This window comes from Lichenostomus cassidix, chromosome Z (assembly GCF_008360975.1).
Source record: "Lichenostomus cassidix isolate B80296 chromosome Z, HeHo_3.0, whole genome shotgun sequence".
NCBI lineage: Eukaryota > Metazoa > Chordata > Aves > Passeriformes > Meliphagidae > Lichenostomus > Lichenostomus cassidix.
The window spans coordinates 21,902,005-21,918,033 of NC_139511.1; the positions used below are offsets into that span (position 1 = coordinate 21,902,005).

The 16,029-nt window shown below is 41.6% G+C and overlaps 1 protein-coding gene across 3 annotated transcripts in view; it reads left to right on the plus strand.

The window, feature by feature from the left end:
• The first annotated feature begins 1,601 nt into the window (after window positions 1-1,601).
• Window positions 1,602-16,029, plus strand: part of GRAMD2B (GRAM domain containing 2B) — a 40,675-nt gene continuing 26,247 nt past the window's right edge. For 2 of the 3 annotated variants that reach the window (XM_085043687.1, XM_085043688.1), the window contains exon 1: window positions 1,602-1,820. In XM_085043687.1, the coding sequence (XP_084899813.1) occupies window positions 1,696-1,820 (125 nt within the window). In that variant the 5' untranslated portion in view covers window positions 1,602-1,695. Of the gene's footprint in view, window positions 1,821-12,375; window positions 12,545-16,029 lie in introns of those variants that run through there. The other variant, XM_085043689.1, reaches the window with a different exon arrangement.

Below are 16,029 nucleotides of genomic sequence, written 5' to 3' on the forward strand. Positions count from 1 at the left end.
CTGTACAAATAGATTGTTTTCAAAGATAAATATGTCATACTAATGATTTACAAGCTTATTATGTCACTTAAGTTTTCTAAACAGTTTTAAGAATGTTTCTTTCTTTGAAAAGAATAAAGACTTCCTATCCTAAGTGAATAGATATGAACAACACAACAGAGCCAAGGTAAATTCTTCTCGTGACTAGAGAAGGAAAAAGCTTTTGTATTTGTTGAAGGTTATATCATTTGTTTTATGGAAGAGGAATTAAGTACAGAGACTGGCTAGCTAGGCAGCCCTGTGTTTGTAGCCTATGATCACACAGGATCAAGTGCAGAGTAACAAAAAGGCCTAGATAGCAGGAAACCAAACATGTCCAGCATAGCTACTCAAGGAAGCATTAATTAGATTCCAAGTAGCTTAAATACAGCTCCTTCAGTACAAGTTTCATGAGGAATACTTAAGATGACAAAAAGCATACATTTCATTCCTTTCCTGCCTTTTCTCTTTCAAGTCTTCTCACATTTATTTGTAATTTTTGCTTCCAAGGAAGTAGCTGTTCATCTCTACCTTTGTTTCTTAGCTATTATGCTAATTCTGTATTTCAACAGTTACTGTTTCACACACTTATCGATTTCATTGCAATTTGCTTAATACTGATCACAAAACAAATTTTATATTAAAAAAAAGACTAGGTATTTAGTTATGCAAAAAAAAAACAGAAACAAGAGAAATTAAAAAATAAAAATACAGAAAGACATCAGTTTGAAAAGATGTCTTTTGAGTTTACAAATAAAACCCATGAACAATCCAAATAGATTTGTACTGTTTCACCATCTATTTACAGATGCTGAGAACAGAAAGAGAGCATTACATTAAACATCTTTGGTCAGTCTCATAGACAAACCCTCATTACCATGCAGGTCCTCAATGAAGTTTAACAGAATTCCTAAATGCCCCGGGTGCTAAATCAGTACTATAAGAGGATTTGCAATATACAGAAAGATTGCTGATAATTTCACTGACTAACCTAATCATTATAGTAATCTTCAACAAACAGAAAACCGTGCAAATTTGTAGTTAATGTTTGCCAATTCCTATGGAAAAACTGGTTAGACAAACTGGTTCCTGTGCATTGAGAATTAAAATACCACCTATATTTAAACTGAGCTGCAACAATTTGACTTTATAGCAGCTGCATGCATGCAAGTGGACCAATTTGTCACCAGAGAAGCAAAATATAATAATTTTGGCATGTCACAACAGGTAGATGTAGTCACTTCTGAAACATATACAATTACATTATTCGAACTTGGATAGTTAGAGACAGGTAGATAATTCATGAAGCAGAATTTATGACAGACCATGTTACAGTTTAGATACAAACCTGAAAACAAAACATCATTTGAAATAGGATTCTTGTTTTACACTCCTCAATTCACCAAAACAAATTATTGCTATTCATAATGAAATTTCAAAGACACAGTTCACCTGGATATGATGACTTTTGTCTTCAAATAAACTTATAAAGTGCTGCATATAAAAAGAAAACTCCCTTATGATGTCACAACACTACGTTACTCATTAACTGATTTTTAAACCTAGTTCAAGCTAGAGTCACACCAAGACAGCACTTCCTACAGCAGTGAAAAGCTGTATGTTTCAAGGATCGCTCTAGAACCGAACTTACCCAGGTCTGCAGTTAATTCCATTAAAATGCTGAAAAAAGGAAGCTCCTTGGAGGACTCAGTTTTTCATTCTGAAAGTCGGAACAGCTTCCGAAAGTCAAGTAATGACGCCCCAGCCAGCCCTACAGAGAGCATTGGATCGGTGTTTATAAGGTAAATCCCAGTTTGTTTGAATGTTTTGCATGTGCTTGATGATGGGGAAACAGGGCAGCAACATGGGAGGGCACTGGGACAAACGCACTAATGAAAATACCCAGAAGAGGAAGCTGAATTTGAGAAGGCAATGCATGTAAAGACGTAATTTCACGTATGTTACTGACTGAACTGGGAAGGAGACCACTACTGTAAAGGAGAAACTTGTACTAGAGGGCAGGGTATTGTTTTCTACTTCCTTAGCTGCTGACACTGAAATAGGGCTTTGAAAGTGTATAACACTATACACTAGCAAAACTCAGGTCTTAAATTGGCCTCTACAGGATCACCTAAATACCTATAATATTTGATCTCCATAAAAAACAAATACAAACTTTGCTAGATCAGGGAGTTTAACAAAATATTTTCATGTGTGTTTTTGGCCTAAAAGAACTTCATAATACTTATTAAAATAATTTTCAAGATGAGAGCCACCTTATTTGCAAGCAATATTCATGGAAGAGGAACACTTGCTAAATGAATACCAGCAAAGGGTTTCCTGGTAGAACACTGCGATAAAAAATTAAGGGGAAATCTGTTTTCTTACTTTTGAAGGATGCACTTGTTGAATTTCAGGTTCCCTCTATGGTGGAATTCAATGCAATAAAGAGTTCTGGATAAATCACACACATTTTAGACAGCACAGACAAATCAGGCAAAGCAATGTCAGAGGACTACTGGCACTGTTTATCCTTGCTCATCTACTACAGGAGCAAGACAAGTAAACATCCATAGTACTGATGTCAACCCATCAATAATAAAATAGCTTTAAAAAGCTATTCAAAAAACTTCAGGCATTTATTGGTTCTTAATCCACTTGAAAATTCTTTGCCAAGGGCTTGTCCTTAATTGTTGCACAGTGCCAAAGAGCCTTAAAGAGTGATTTGGAACCTCTACATAGTCTTTGTGTGGTTGAATTACATTTCTCTGTGGCTGTGAACAAATTCTTTATATGGGGTGACAGATCTTATAACTAATTGGGTCACTACTATAAATGAGTCTGTTGACCTCATTTTTTTCTCTTTTGAAATGTTATTAGGGTTTTTTAATATTATATCTGCATACCATCCTTTCTTCCAGCTCAAATGTCAGGGAGATAATGTCCAACAGTTAAAACAAATAATAAACAAATAATAAATAATCAGAAATTTTAATCAATCAGATTAATCAGAATTAATTAACAAAATTAATCAGAAGTTTTAATTAGAGGCTTCAAAGACTCTTACCTAGAACTAATCACTTAGATCTTGTTTTTAAACAAAAAATCCACATGTTTTCGTAACTCATTTTCCAGTTAGGCATGGGACATAAGTACATATAGTGGTATTTGGAGGGCGCAGCACAAATTGGGGATGTTAACCACTTCCTAATTTGGACAATATAAAGCTTGTCTTATTTTCTGTGTCCTGTCCAGAACACTGGGCAGACAGATTTACCTACTTTTTTATTTAACACCAGATAACCGTACACAAAAAGCTGCCATATGTGCTCTGGGGGCAACATGACCAGCCCTTACACAGAACAGAGTCCTTTACCCCAGATTTCTCAATAATCAACCTGCCTGCCAAGTATTGAGTGGTAGGGGCAGGCCTTCTAGAAATCCAGTTTACTCAATTGCTGGTTCAGTAAGGGTAATATGATCATAAAACCCTGCTATGAAACTACACCTCTATCAATAGCAAAGATGGCGTAGCAGGCTGCAAATACTTGACAATCTAAAAAGAAGGATCCGTGATAGCACACAATGAGCTAGGAGATGGACTGAGCCCTCACCAAACTTGCTTTTCATGTGTTTGTCACAGTCATGATATATTTATTCAAAATGAGTCACATGAAAAATCAGGAAAAATGCTTTTGGGAAAAATAAATGCAGGCTCTGCATTTTTGGGTACTATTTTCAGTACAGTCCTATTTATTTGGAGCATATTTTCCATATATGAAGATGCATCCACAGAGAAAATTTACTATATTAATGATTGTTCTTCCTCATTCTAATTATTCATGCCCGAGGACAAAAACTGACTATATGCCTGAGTTTTTATATACATCTGTTTTCACCTCACTGTAATTGGCACCATGTGGATGAGCAGGAATTTGGCAGTAACCAGGGAGTTATTAACATTTCATAAAGGGGATCTTGCAGTTTATCACCATGGCAGCATGTTATTCCTGACATAGAGCAAAACTGATTTCAGAAGCAAATTAAGACTCTGGTGCTAAAGCCAAGGTGTCAGCCATACATTACAGATCAGAAATTTGTACTGATAAAAGTACTCGCCACATGTGTGTGCAGCATTTTATTAGCATGAATGTAGAGTTGTTCTAAAATTAGAACAAAACATTTTCCAGTAGACCACATCAAAATATGGGCTAAAATGATAGGGATCTCAAGCTCCCATTTGGAGCCCATCCCTATAATATGAGTCAAGACCCTGTATCCAGTTCTCCTAAAATTTAGAAAAATCTCAAGCCTTTCGGTTTTGAACAATCTTCAGAATGACTCTAGAAGGCTTGCAAGCACTCAGGCATACCTGGTTCCAAAAAAGGATCCATATGTAGTCCTCCATGATATACAGATTCAGTAGCTATATACAGACATGTATCTCATTCATTAGATGCATGCACATCATCTGTCTCATACCCTAAACATACAGCTGTAGCTGGATTGAAATTCTTGTCCAAGTCATCTGCATACAGAGATGTCACACCCAATTGGATGTTGTCCAGGATTTCCTTGCATATTTATAATGAGAGGATGACAAATCAAGTTAATGTGAGCCACCAGAGTAGAACAAGCAATATTTACATTTATATTTTTCAGCGTAGCTGGATAATATATTAAATGAGAACATATATTTCTTTTACTATAAATAGAAATATATTTCTTCTAATTATACATGGAGAAAATAAGATGCCATGAGATTTGATACAATAATTTTAAAGGACAAGATCTAGGCATCACAGTATTCTGTTAGCATTGCCATCCATGAGGCATCCAGGGCAATATATTGCATGAAAATATGCCATAACAGCTCCTTTTTTTAATCATGAGCTATGAGGAGACACTAACTTGTGTGTTTTTCAGCAAAATGCCAACTGGCTGAGTGCTTTCACGCAGCTAGAAGAACCAAACTGTTACATGTCACAAGGCTGACTTTTCCAGAATGTGAGAAAGTTGCCATGAACAATTTGGAGGGAGATGAATGTTCCTTTATTTCAACAGTTCTGCTGTTTTGCCATTAACCCTCCTTCCCATACTGTTTTTTTGACCACCATGGCACAGTAAGACACAGTGATGAGGCTCACAGTATGCTGTGTGTTGTGTGTGACTCTGCACAGGTCATTGTGAAGGTCACTGAGATCTAAATGGCAGTAAATGTGCAGACGAGTACATTTACAATGTGTTCCACGTTCACTGAGAATGTTCACCCATATATTACTAATACCCCAGAAGTTTTGTGTGGCAGTGTGTCTCCTTTTTCCTACTGGGTGTTACGGCACATGGTTGTAGCCTAGTCTAGTTCCCCCAGTGTTTCAGTATGGAGGCACAAGAAACAGCCCCAGCATGCCTCACCATTTGTGATAATGCACCAACTACCTTCCAGCCCAGCTTACCTCATTTGCTTGATGTGCTGCCCTGTCCAAAGGGGAGGTCAACCAATACTGTAATCCAGGCTACCTTAAAAGCGGGAATGGATAGGCAGTAAGACTTCCAGTAAACCTCTCAGAACTAAAATATTACCTGATATGGGTATCTATAAAGTAATCTCAAACTTTAAAAAAGAAATAAATTACTTAAACTCCTAATCCAGGCAAGGAACAAGACTAAACTGGCCAAAACTGCTTTTCACTCCTTACAAAATTGCACCACTCACTGTATTCTGGCCCTAATTATCTTTCACAGACTACTTTGGACCTTGGCTCCGTCTATTTTGAGCATACTTCAGGTATGCTGAGTAACTTGAACACTGTTTTTGAACATTTCTGCTTGAGTCAGGAGCATCATCAACCCCAGATCAGATCATGTATGGCTTTGTCTAGCTGGATCTTGACCCTCCAAAGACAGAGTCCATAGCCTCTCCAGGCAACTTTTTCCAATGTTGCATCACGTTTTTAGTCCAGTTATTTCATTTTTTCTAGTGTGCATCTCCCAAGGTATCAGCCAGGCTTCACTCTAACTTGTGTGTATTCTAGAAATTACAACTTTTTTCCCTGTTTCAACATATTTCCAAATGTCTATTAGTTTGTGTCTCATACCATCAGAGCTCCTATTTCTATCGTATCTAACACAAGACTGCTTTCCTATCACATTTCAACTATAAGGACTTATTTTGCAGGTCTTTCAACATTTAATGGTTTCAAGGCATTTGCATAACTTTTACAGAATCCTTCCAATGCAGAGTATCATACAGAAAACTGAAGACAAGATATATATAATGATCTATTAGGCAAAAGTATCTGTATTCAGGTACTATTAAGGCTGTATTTCTTAACACATTTTTGCAACTGCAAAGAAATACAGAAGAATTCTCTACTGAGGAGCAACATGCTCAAAGTGTACAGAATGCTTGTAATCACTTTACTCATTTTCTGCTTTGTTTTTTTCCAAGGAAGTTTTCCTCACATTCCAGCATGCTGACACTTGCCATATAAAATGAGAAATACTTTATTAGCAGGGTCAATGACTGTACTGAAATAAACCTTGTTGATTAAGACAATCTCTAACCCTGTTTATTTTCAGCTAGATTGTCTTTTTTATCATTCAGTAGCAATATCCTAGCCATGAATCTCTAGGCATGGGTAGCAGTACCACTGCTTTTTATACTTCCTAGTATGTCTCATTAGGCTCTTTTACTCCTTCTTTCTTCATGTCCTTCAAGACATAATTCATAATTATTCTGATAAATTGAAGAAACAGATTGGAAAGGAAAAGAAATAGAGCAATGTGTACAAAGGGTATGTAGACCGTCATTCTTAGTCAAGTTATATAATTTGCTGCCCATGTACTAGAGGAAAACAACATCTCAGCTGACCTTAATAAAAGCTTTTTTAGGTCACAGTGTTTGAACACTAACCTTGAGTCAGCCTCACCCTGTTGTGAAACACAAACACTCTACTGTAAAATATGACCAGTGGTACTGTGTATAGGACAGATTAAGTAATCTTTTAAACTCCTCTCTATATAGCCTTCATAAGACTACTGGTGTCCAGCCTGGAGGACCACACTTCAGAAAATACCTGAACCTAGCAGAGGCAGTTCATAGGAAAGAAAAGAAGTCCAAACTCACAATTTGTTTTATCTGAGATTAAAGACGAAAATGAGGAGAAACTGGAGACAGCTTTTCACTGTTCTTCATCTTGAACAGGTTCAGAAGTCATGGCTCTAGATTTCAGCAACAAGGATTCAAAACTGTGCTAGGGATGGAGGACATCCCCTGGATAATAGCAAACACTGGAAGTGGTTGCCTGGACACACTGATGACTTTTAAAAACAACTTAGACAAGAGTCTTGCCAGAAATGACACAGCAATAGTAGGCCTTACCTTGGGTCAGGGAATGAACTCAATGATTCAGTGATTCTCCCCATTCTGTTTTTCTGGGATTTCATATGCATCTTAAATATTTTTTTCCCAAAGGAGGCTTTTCCTATTGTTTCAGCTCTAATTTTTTTATCCTTTGCTGTGTTAACCTAATTACTGAAAACCCTGGATCCTCTCTCAGGTTTAATGTACTCTTTAGAACAGGAACATGTGCGTTTTTGTCTACACAGCATCACCAGTATTGCAGGCATTAAACAGCAATCAGTAACTTTATAGGACACTACTTTTGCTTTCTCTCCCCAGTCTGTGCTTCATCAATTAGAGAAAAACACAGCCTAGATATTCTCACAACAAAGGATCTCTGCTGGTGACAGCTTGAGCTTCAAATACTTGTTTCACTGTATCTGTAGATATGAGTAATTATCACAGTACAGTAAAAGGTCCCTTGTGCTTTTTTTCTTTTTATGTATATAGGACTTGATCATAATAAAAGCATATGGTTTTCAAATATATTCCACTCACATGAGCAGTTGCATATTTCCTTGTTTAATAAAAGGCACTCCTCCTGAGAATCTTGGAGTTCAGAACTTTTATCACTCAGGAGTGTGTCCTCTCACTCTGGAGTTACTGCACCATGTACAGTTTGATGTAGCTTGACTGCTGAGTTTCTTTGTCAAATCCTCCCAAAAACCCACAAGCTATAGTAATTGCTCATTGCTTATTGCTTATTAGTTCCACTGTCATTATCAGATAATAACTGGACTAAGGATGCATGTATTGTCAATTTGCCAGAACCAAGTCTCTGACTAGAGTTAAGATATTGTGATATGAAAGAAATTATTAAAGAAGAATTAGTTTTTTAGTGTGGAGGCTTTAGGTACCAATTTGTTTGAATGTAAGTTTCTTGTGCACTAAATAACTCAACAGATCTGTTTAAATCAGAGAGCTGCACACACCTTGAGAATGGAACCACATGAAACTACAACAGAGGTTGTGCCCCAGGGACCAAGCAACTCCACTGCAGTTCTCACACTGCTGAGAAAAAGACAGGAATCCCTGGAGATGAACAAAACAGTCAGTGTTCAAAACACAGCATTTATCTCCTGTGGCTAAGCTTCCCAGACTGACAATCTAAGCAGTCAAAAGACAGTACATTTTATTTATTCAAATATCTAAAAGTCAGATTCTCACCTCCTGAAACCAGCACTTCTGCTGAACTGCATGTAGTTACATGGGAGTTATTCAACCACAAGCCTGCCTCAAAATTAGGACTAAATTAGCAGATACATTTTTAGTGCAATGAAAAGCCTCCAAAAACAAGATGAGGGGTAGGTAGTTACTTTTCCTACTGATACGAATCATCCTGTGCATGCATTGTTAGTGCACAATTACACAGGAACAAGCCCCAGGGAACCCAAAACCTCACACAGGTTGCTGCACTCAAGATAAGGGTGCTAGGCCTAAACAGACACACGATGCTTTCCCCAACCCCCTCAGTTCCAGCTCTACACCCAGACCAGGCAGCTGAAATGGCTCCTATTCTTTTATGGCTGGATAAATGAGATGCTGTTACATTTCCACAGGTCATGTCTGATGTAAGGGGTAGGAGAGGCTCTGGAAAGCAGTGCCAAGTCTGCTTAGGTGCTCCACAAGGAAGAGTAATTCAGAAATCAGTGTTTCACAGGTGCAGGGCCTAACAGGCTGAATAATGTCACTTGTAAATTAAATCTCATTTCTTTTACACACGTGCCTTGACTTTTATGTTAAATACTCCATGAATATCAGTTAATGGTGTCTCCCAGAAAAATAGCCATTTTAAATGTCTTCCTTTTGATGCAGCTTGGAACAGACTTTAAATTTTCCTGGACTGGAGCCAATTAAACCCACATGGTCTAGCTAAGATCATATAGCAATAATATATTCTGCAGGATCTCTGTGCCCATCTATGGCAGTCTTGAGCCATTTCACCATTAACACCTCTTTCTTTTCACTGATTTCCTGAATGTATTTCAACAATACATAAAACTTATTTCTTGCACCTCCTAAAGACTTCATTCAAATTCAAATTCAAATTCAAATTCAAATTCATTCAAAGGTGATTAATTTGCTTCACACATTTTTAATCTGCAATGTACATTAGTATCTATCTCCTACACAGATATCCACTAAAAGAAACCCTTCTACTGTATGTATTCTCCCTTTAGCTCATGTGAATAGTCAGCAGTTAGAAAATTAAAAATATGGTCTATTATCAAGCTTATTAATATATTCTAATACATTAAAACATGAAAATAGACCTTTTTCTAGACATGTCATTTTGAACCCTCATTCCAGGATTTTCCCTCCTTTGATTGTGTATCTACAACCACAGACTTTATCTTAGCTTTATGAAAATATTAGTTCACCAAACTGCAACCTAACTTGGGTATTAACCAGGTAGTAAAAAAATTGTTCATATGCATGTTGACACTTTGTGCCTGCCATGCAAGATGACTTTTGCTAAATGCCGCCTTAAATTTAACATTCCTGAGGGCCCTTAACTTGCCCCACAGCTCTACCAGCACAAGGCCAGGGAAGGCCAGGGGTAAGCCAAGCTTGCTGGGTTTTTTGCACAGTAGTAGGTAATTTTGTCAGAGTTAACAGAAATGAGACACAGAAGGGCAAGGCCCATCTGGAATTAAATCTGGATAAGGATGTCAAGACCAACAAGAAGAGCATCTTCGAATACATCAATAACAAAAGGAAAACTAAGACAATGCAAGGAAGGCAGAGTTACTGAACGCTGCCTTTCCATTGGTCTTCACTGGCAAGACCAGCCTGCAGAGATCTCTGACCCAGGAAACCAGGACAAAGAAATGTTGGAAGGAAGACTTTTCCTTGGTCAAGGGGGATTGTGTTAGAATACCTAGGCAAACCTGACAAGTCCATGAGCCCTGACAGGATGCACACACAAGTGCTGAGAGAGCTGATGGAAATCATAGCTATGCTCCTTACAATCATCTTTGAAAGGTCATGGAGATCAGCATTTCTTCAGCCTGAGGACTGAAGAAAGCAAATGTCATCCCAGTCTTCAAATAGGACAAGAAGGAGGACCCAGGGAACTACAGCCAGTAAGCCTCACCTCAGTCCCTGGAAAGGTAATGGAACACCTCATTCTGGAGGCCACTGCTATACACAAGGAGGACAAGAAGGTGATCAGGGTAGTCAGCATGGATTCATCAAAGGGAAATCATCCCTGACCAATCTGATTGCCTTCCACAACAAAACAGCTACCTGGAGGGATGAGGGGAGAGTAGCAGATCTTGTCTACCTCGACTTCAAGGCTTTTGACGCTGTCTCTCACAATGTCCTCACAGAAGAGCTTGGAGAGTGGACTGGATGAGTGGATAGGGAGGTGGATTGAGAACTGGCTGAACAGCAGATCCCAGAAGTCATAATCAGTGGCACAAGGTCTAACCTGTCCCTAGTGGTGTCTCCCAAGGTTCAACAGTGGGCCCAGTCTTGTTTAACTTATCCATCAATGACTTGGATGAAGGGGCAGAGGTCTCCTCAGCAATGTCACTGACAACACAAAGCTGGGAGGAGTGGCCAATACCCCAGAGGGCTGAGCAGCCCTTCAGAAGGACCTCAACAGGCTGGAGAGGTGGGAACAGAGGAACCTCCTGAAATTCAGCAAAGGCAAATGTAGGATCCTATGCCTGGGGAAAAATAATCCCATGCAGCAACACAGGCTGGGAGCTAGCCTGCTGAAAAGCAGCTCTGCAGAGAAGGAGCCAGGAGTCCTGGTGGACAACAAGCTCTCCACCAGCCAGTAGTGTGTCCTTGTGTCCTTGCAGCCAAGCAGGCCAATGGTATCCTGGGCTGCACTGGGACAAGCAATGCCAGCAGGTCAGGGAGAGTGATCTTGCTCCTCTACTCAGCCCTGCTGAGGCCTCACCTGGAGTGCTCTGTCCAGCATGGGGCTGCATGCTACAAAACTGGAGTTCCTGGAGATGTCCAGCAGGGAATTACTGAGAGGATAAAGAGTCCGGAGCATCTTTTGTATGAGGAAAGGCTGAGGGAGCTGTGCACATTCAGCCTCAAGAAGGGAAAACTGAGCAAGGACCTCATCAATGTCAGTAGGTATCTGACAGGAGGGTGCCAAGGGGACAGAGCCAGGCTCTTTTCTCTGGTGCCTGGCAATAGGAGGAGAGGCAACAGGCAGAAACTGGTGCACAGGAAGCTCCACCCGAACATGAGGAAGAGTTTTTTTACGGTGTGGGTGACCACACTCTGGAATAGATTGCCCAGAGAGGTTGTGGAGTCTCCCGTGCTGCAAACGGTCAAGAACTGTCTAGACACAATCCTGTGCCATGTACTCTAGGACAGTTTTGCCTGAGCCAGAATGTTGGACCAAATGACCCACTGGTCCCTTCCAACATTACCCATTTTGTGGTTCTGTGATTTTTCTGTGCAGACAAACCAGCCTGGGGTGCTGCTGAAGAGAAAGGAACCACAACTTCCTGCTTGTCTGCTCAAGACATAAAGCCACAGATGGAAGTATCAGCTAATCACCTCAGGAGTTCACGGTAGTAGAGCAGTCCAGAGGCCAGCACCAGTATTTGGGTTACCGTCTGCTTGCACGATTCAGCGGGGAAATGCACTGACAGAAACCAGGGCCCCGGCCACTGCACCTTCCCCCCGGCACCGCGTCGGTGTGAAACCGCGCATCTGCTGTACCCCGTATAAAACATTAAGGACGCCTTTTGTTGGAGCCGGCCGGAGCCGGCCGGAGCCGGCGTCTCACGCGACAGCGTCCCGAGTGAATAATTTAAGGCTCGTAAGGGATCGGCCTCACGGGGAACGCGGGGCCGTCTCGCTCTCGGGCTCGGCAGGCCCGCCCGGGCGGGCTCAACCGGTTTGTGGCGGCTGCGGCTCCAGCCGGCCCCAGCGGCGGCGAAGGCGGCGGGTCCGCCCCGGGGCGGGGCGGCGAAGGCGGGGCGGGGCGGGCCGGTGGGGCCCGCCGGCGGCGGAGTGCCTTGCGGCGGCGGGGACAGCTGTGCCGCCCGTGCCGATGGTGCTCATGACCGAGCCGCGGTGCGATGCGGAGGAGCCGAGGGCAGCGCGGGCCGCCGGCCGGCGGGACACCAGGGGCGCTCCGCGGCTGTGAGTAGCGCCCACAGCGGGAGAGGGCAGTGCCGGGGGCAGCGCCGGGGCCGCGGGGAGCTGCGGGCGGGGGCGGCGGGGAGCCCCGGGGAGCCCCGGGGCCGTGGGGCCGCGCTGCTGGGCCTGTGAGTTCCCAGGGAAGAGTCGCCAAGGGGGCTCCGCCTCCAGCCTTAAATTGAGCGCCAGCACCCCCGCTCAGCCAAAACCGCGCTCGAGTCCAGCGTTTAACTCCGGGGTTGTACTTTTAGGAGCAAGGCGTATAAATACCGCTTCTAGTAATTGCATACGACAGCCTGGAAATCTTTCTGAGCCGTGGCACAGAAATACGGTTGTTTTGCTTCATCGCTTAGGTTAAAGTGCATAGGCTCCTGTGGGAAGCTGTGATCCTTTCCTCTGAGTGCCAGAAGACCCAGAACTTTGCCGAAAGTTCACAAAGTGTGATACAGGCAAGAGGCATTAACATGGGAGTTCAGTCTGATGTCCCAGAGGCAGGATGAGGCACTCGGGAAGGATGGCGGACACTCCCCTGTCCTGGCGTGGTTCCCCACTCTTCACACAACGTGGCTATACCCATACTCGTGCTTCTGCTTTTTAACCTGAGAAGTACCATAAAAACTGAGCAGGTAAAGGGATTGAAGATACTCTCAATGAGGAAGAGGAGACTCTGCTGGCTAGTAAAGGCTGTCTGCTTGGACTAAGTGGTGTCAGGGAGGCAAGTCAGAGGGCTCAGAAGGGTGGGAAGATTCCCCTGAGGCTGCTGACCTTCCTAGCCTCTTATGGTGACTGGGGATGTTGAGAGTTAAAAGTTCATCTCCCGCATTGGTCTCTGGCTTCCTGCGGAGATCTCAAGTTGTTTAGGTGCTTGTGTGCCATGGCAGTGACCATCACGTGAAAATGCTGCTGGAATCTAGCAGCTGTCTGCTTCCATAACAGGCTCCCAATTCACATGGGTCTTGGCAGTCCCAAGGACATGTTTGAGAAGTTAAGCATCTGCAAAACAAGAAACTAAAACATATGGAGCTTTCTCCTTAAAAGAAATAGAAAGGAATTAACTTTCTCCTATTCTGGGATGATTCCTCTTCCTAAAGAACTTTGCTTCACAAAAATTTAATCTTAAACAGCTTCCAGGAAAAAGGAGAGCAAGTTACCAGCAGGTAGTTCTTTCTCTGGAAAGAAACTCTGAGAAGGTCTGTGCTGGTTTTTGGTTTTCTTACCCCAGTTGTTGTATGCATGACCTCTAAGCAGGTGTATTCCTAAAGTATGTATCACAGTGAAATCTGTTGCCAGAAATAACTTGCTTGTTAGAGAGCCCTGGGAATCAAAGTGTCTTCTAAGTGTCCTTTATCCTGTATGGTGTAGTCACATCAGTGACTTCACACTACAAATGAAACATAATTCCCAGACCTTCTCTAGAGTCTTCTGACTTCAAGCCTTGGATCCTGATCCCCTGCGCAGAATTATGCCAGTGAACCTAATGAAATTCTTCAGGTATGCGAGATCTGTATCTGATTTTTCTCTTGAGAGCAGAACTAGGAGTCCAAGACATTATATGGAAAGCTTGATCTCCGAGGCATTGCACATGCACAGGTAACTGACCATATGTTTCATCCCCAAGTGTTTAGTCTTTCAGTCCTGAATCTGTTACAGTTTTAGAAGCAAGGTCGATCTTAGCCAGTGTGATAAACAGAGATGGCTTACTCGCTATGACTCTCTAGGTTTTTTTAGCTGTCAATTTTTGCTGTTCAGTAGGTGTCATGTGGGGGAGAGCTAGGTGGTCTGTTAGACTTTAAGATACAGTGTTCAGCAATACTAGCCTGGGCAGCAGGAAGGCGATAAAACTGGCAGTGGCAAAAAGCTTGAAAAGCTTTGTCTTAAGCTAGAAAATTGTTAGAGCATTTACTGTTTGGAAACAAAGCTGGAATTTATTTGCCAGCTCCATTTAACTGGTAGCTGAGAAACTTGTCTGAGGAAACCCTTGTGTTCATTTGACTGGGAGTTAACCTCACAAGCCAGGTATCTTTGGTTTGACTAAGATGAAGTTACAGAGGAGATTGTTCAGCTCAAGAAGAGCAGAATCATGGCTTTAATTCAGCTGGAAGTGAGATTGCTACAAGCTGAATCATTGAAGATTTGGTTTTAGAAAATGTTGTATGTAAGTGTGGTGTGTAAGTATGTAAGTGTGTAAGTATGGATTTGATGGAGTTTCATTCCCCTCACATACTTCCAGGGAACAATATGCAAGTAGCAGAGCTCATGATGACCTCTACTTGAAAAAAAATGCTAGCATGGTTGTAGAGGCTTATGGAATCTTTTAGTATTTTCCAGAGCTCAGGGGGGAGACAGATTTATGTGTGTGAAGAGATTTATGTGTGTACAGTAACCTGTAGTTCCTGGAGGTATGCTTAAAATGTTGTTCAGTTTAGAGATGAACTTTATAGCTTCATATGCTGCTGCTGCTACCGTAGAAGTTCCCTGGGGCATAGGTGCATCTGAAGGATTGAAGCGGTAAAAATATTTTGGATTGTTTTGGGGTTTGGGTTTTTTGTTGTTGTTGGTTTTTGTTTGGTTTTTTCAGGGGTTTTTGGGTTAGTTTTTCTTAAATATTTCGAGAGTAGAACCTGGGAAGTTCTTATTTATCTGACAGTGATTCAGAAGAATGAAGTACCTTCATACTGATTCAGAAGATGGGCTACTCTGGCATGTTTAGTGATACTTATGTTAGTAAAGTTTGCAGTAGATCTCTGCGTTATACAACCCCAGAGATAACACTGTTTGGAAGATGGGCACTGTTATTACGCAGACCCAAAACAGTGATGTGCCAAAAGTTTGTCGCTATGTGGAGTTCCTTCCAAGCAAATAAGCAACTTCTGGATAGAAAAAAACCTTCCAAGTGGTGTTCCGTAACTGTTACATCCTGGTTTGGCCTTGGACCAAAGAGGAGTTAACCTTGTATTAAAAGGATATTTATTTTTTTGACCAGAAAGTGGGGTGTGTTTTATTTGTGGTGACACTGGACCTCCCATAGAAGCTGTCAGCCCTGCTTCAGGGACAGCTGGTGGAACAGATGTTTTAGCACTGAAAATAAGAGTTTGGCACATTAAGGAGAAATGGCAAAGGACTGATAGCAAGCAGTTCATATGCCTTGTCAGTATCCATCTGCTTTCACCCATGCTGGCTTCTGAAAAAGCCCATGTAGCGCTTTCTGGTGCCACCAGTAGTATTTGTCCTGGTAGGATTCAATCTGTCCGTGTAAGTGTGATGTTGTGTGATGGGTTACTGTATGGCAAGATTCTGCTAACATAAAGTGACACATTCTGTCCCCTTACGGTCTGCCATATCAGGTAATGTCTAATTACCAAGTGTAACATAAAGAAAGGAAGAGACTGGAACTTAAGAGTCTGAAAGGTATGGAAAGTTTTATATATAAATATATATATTTATTTTTTTCCCAAGCAAATGATGTACTTCTGGGCAGAGAGAGAAAG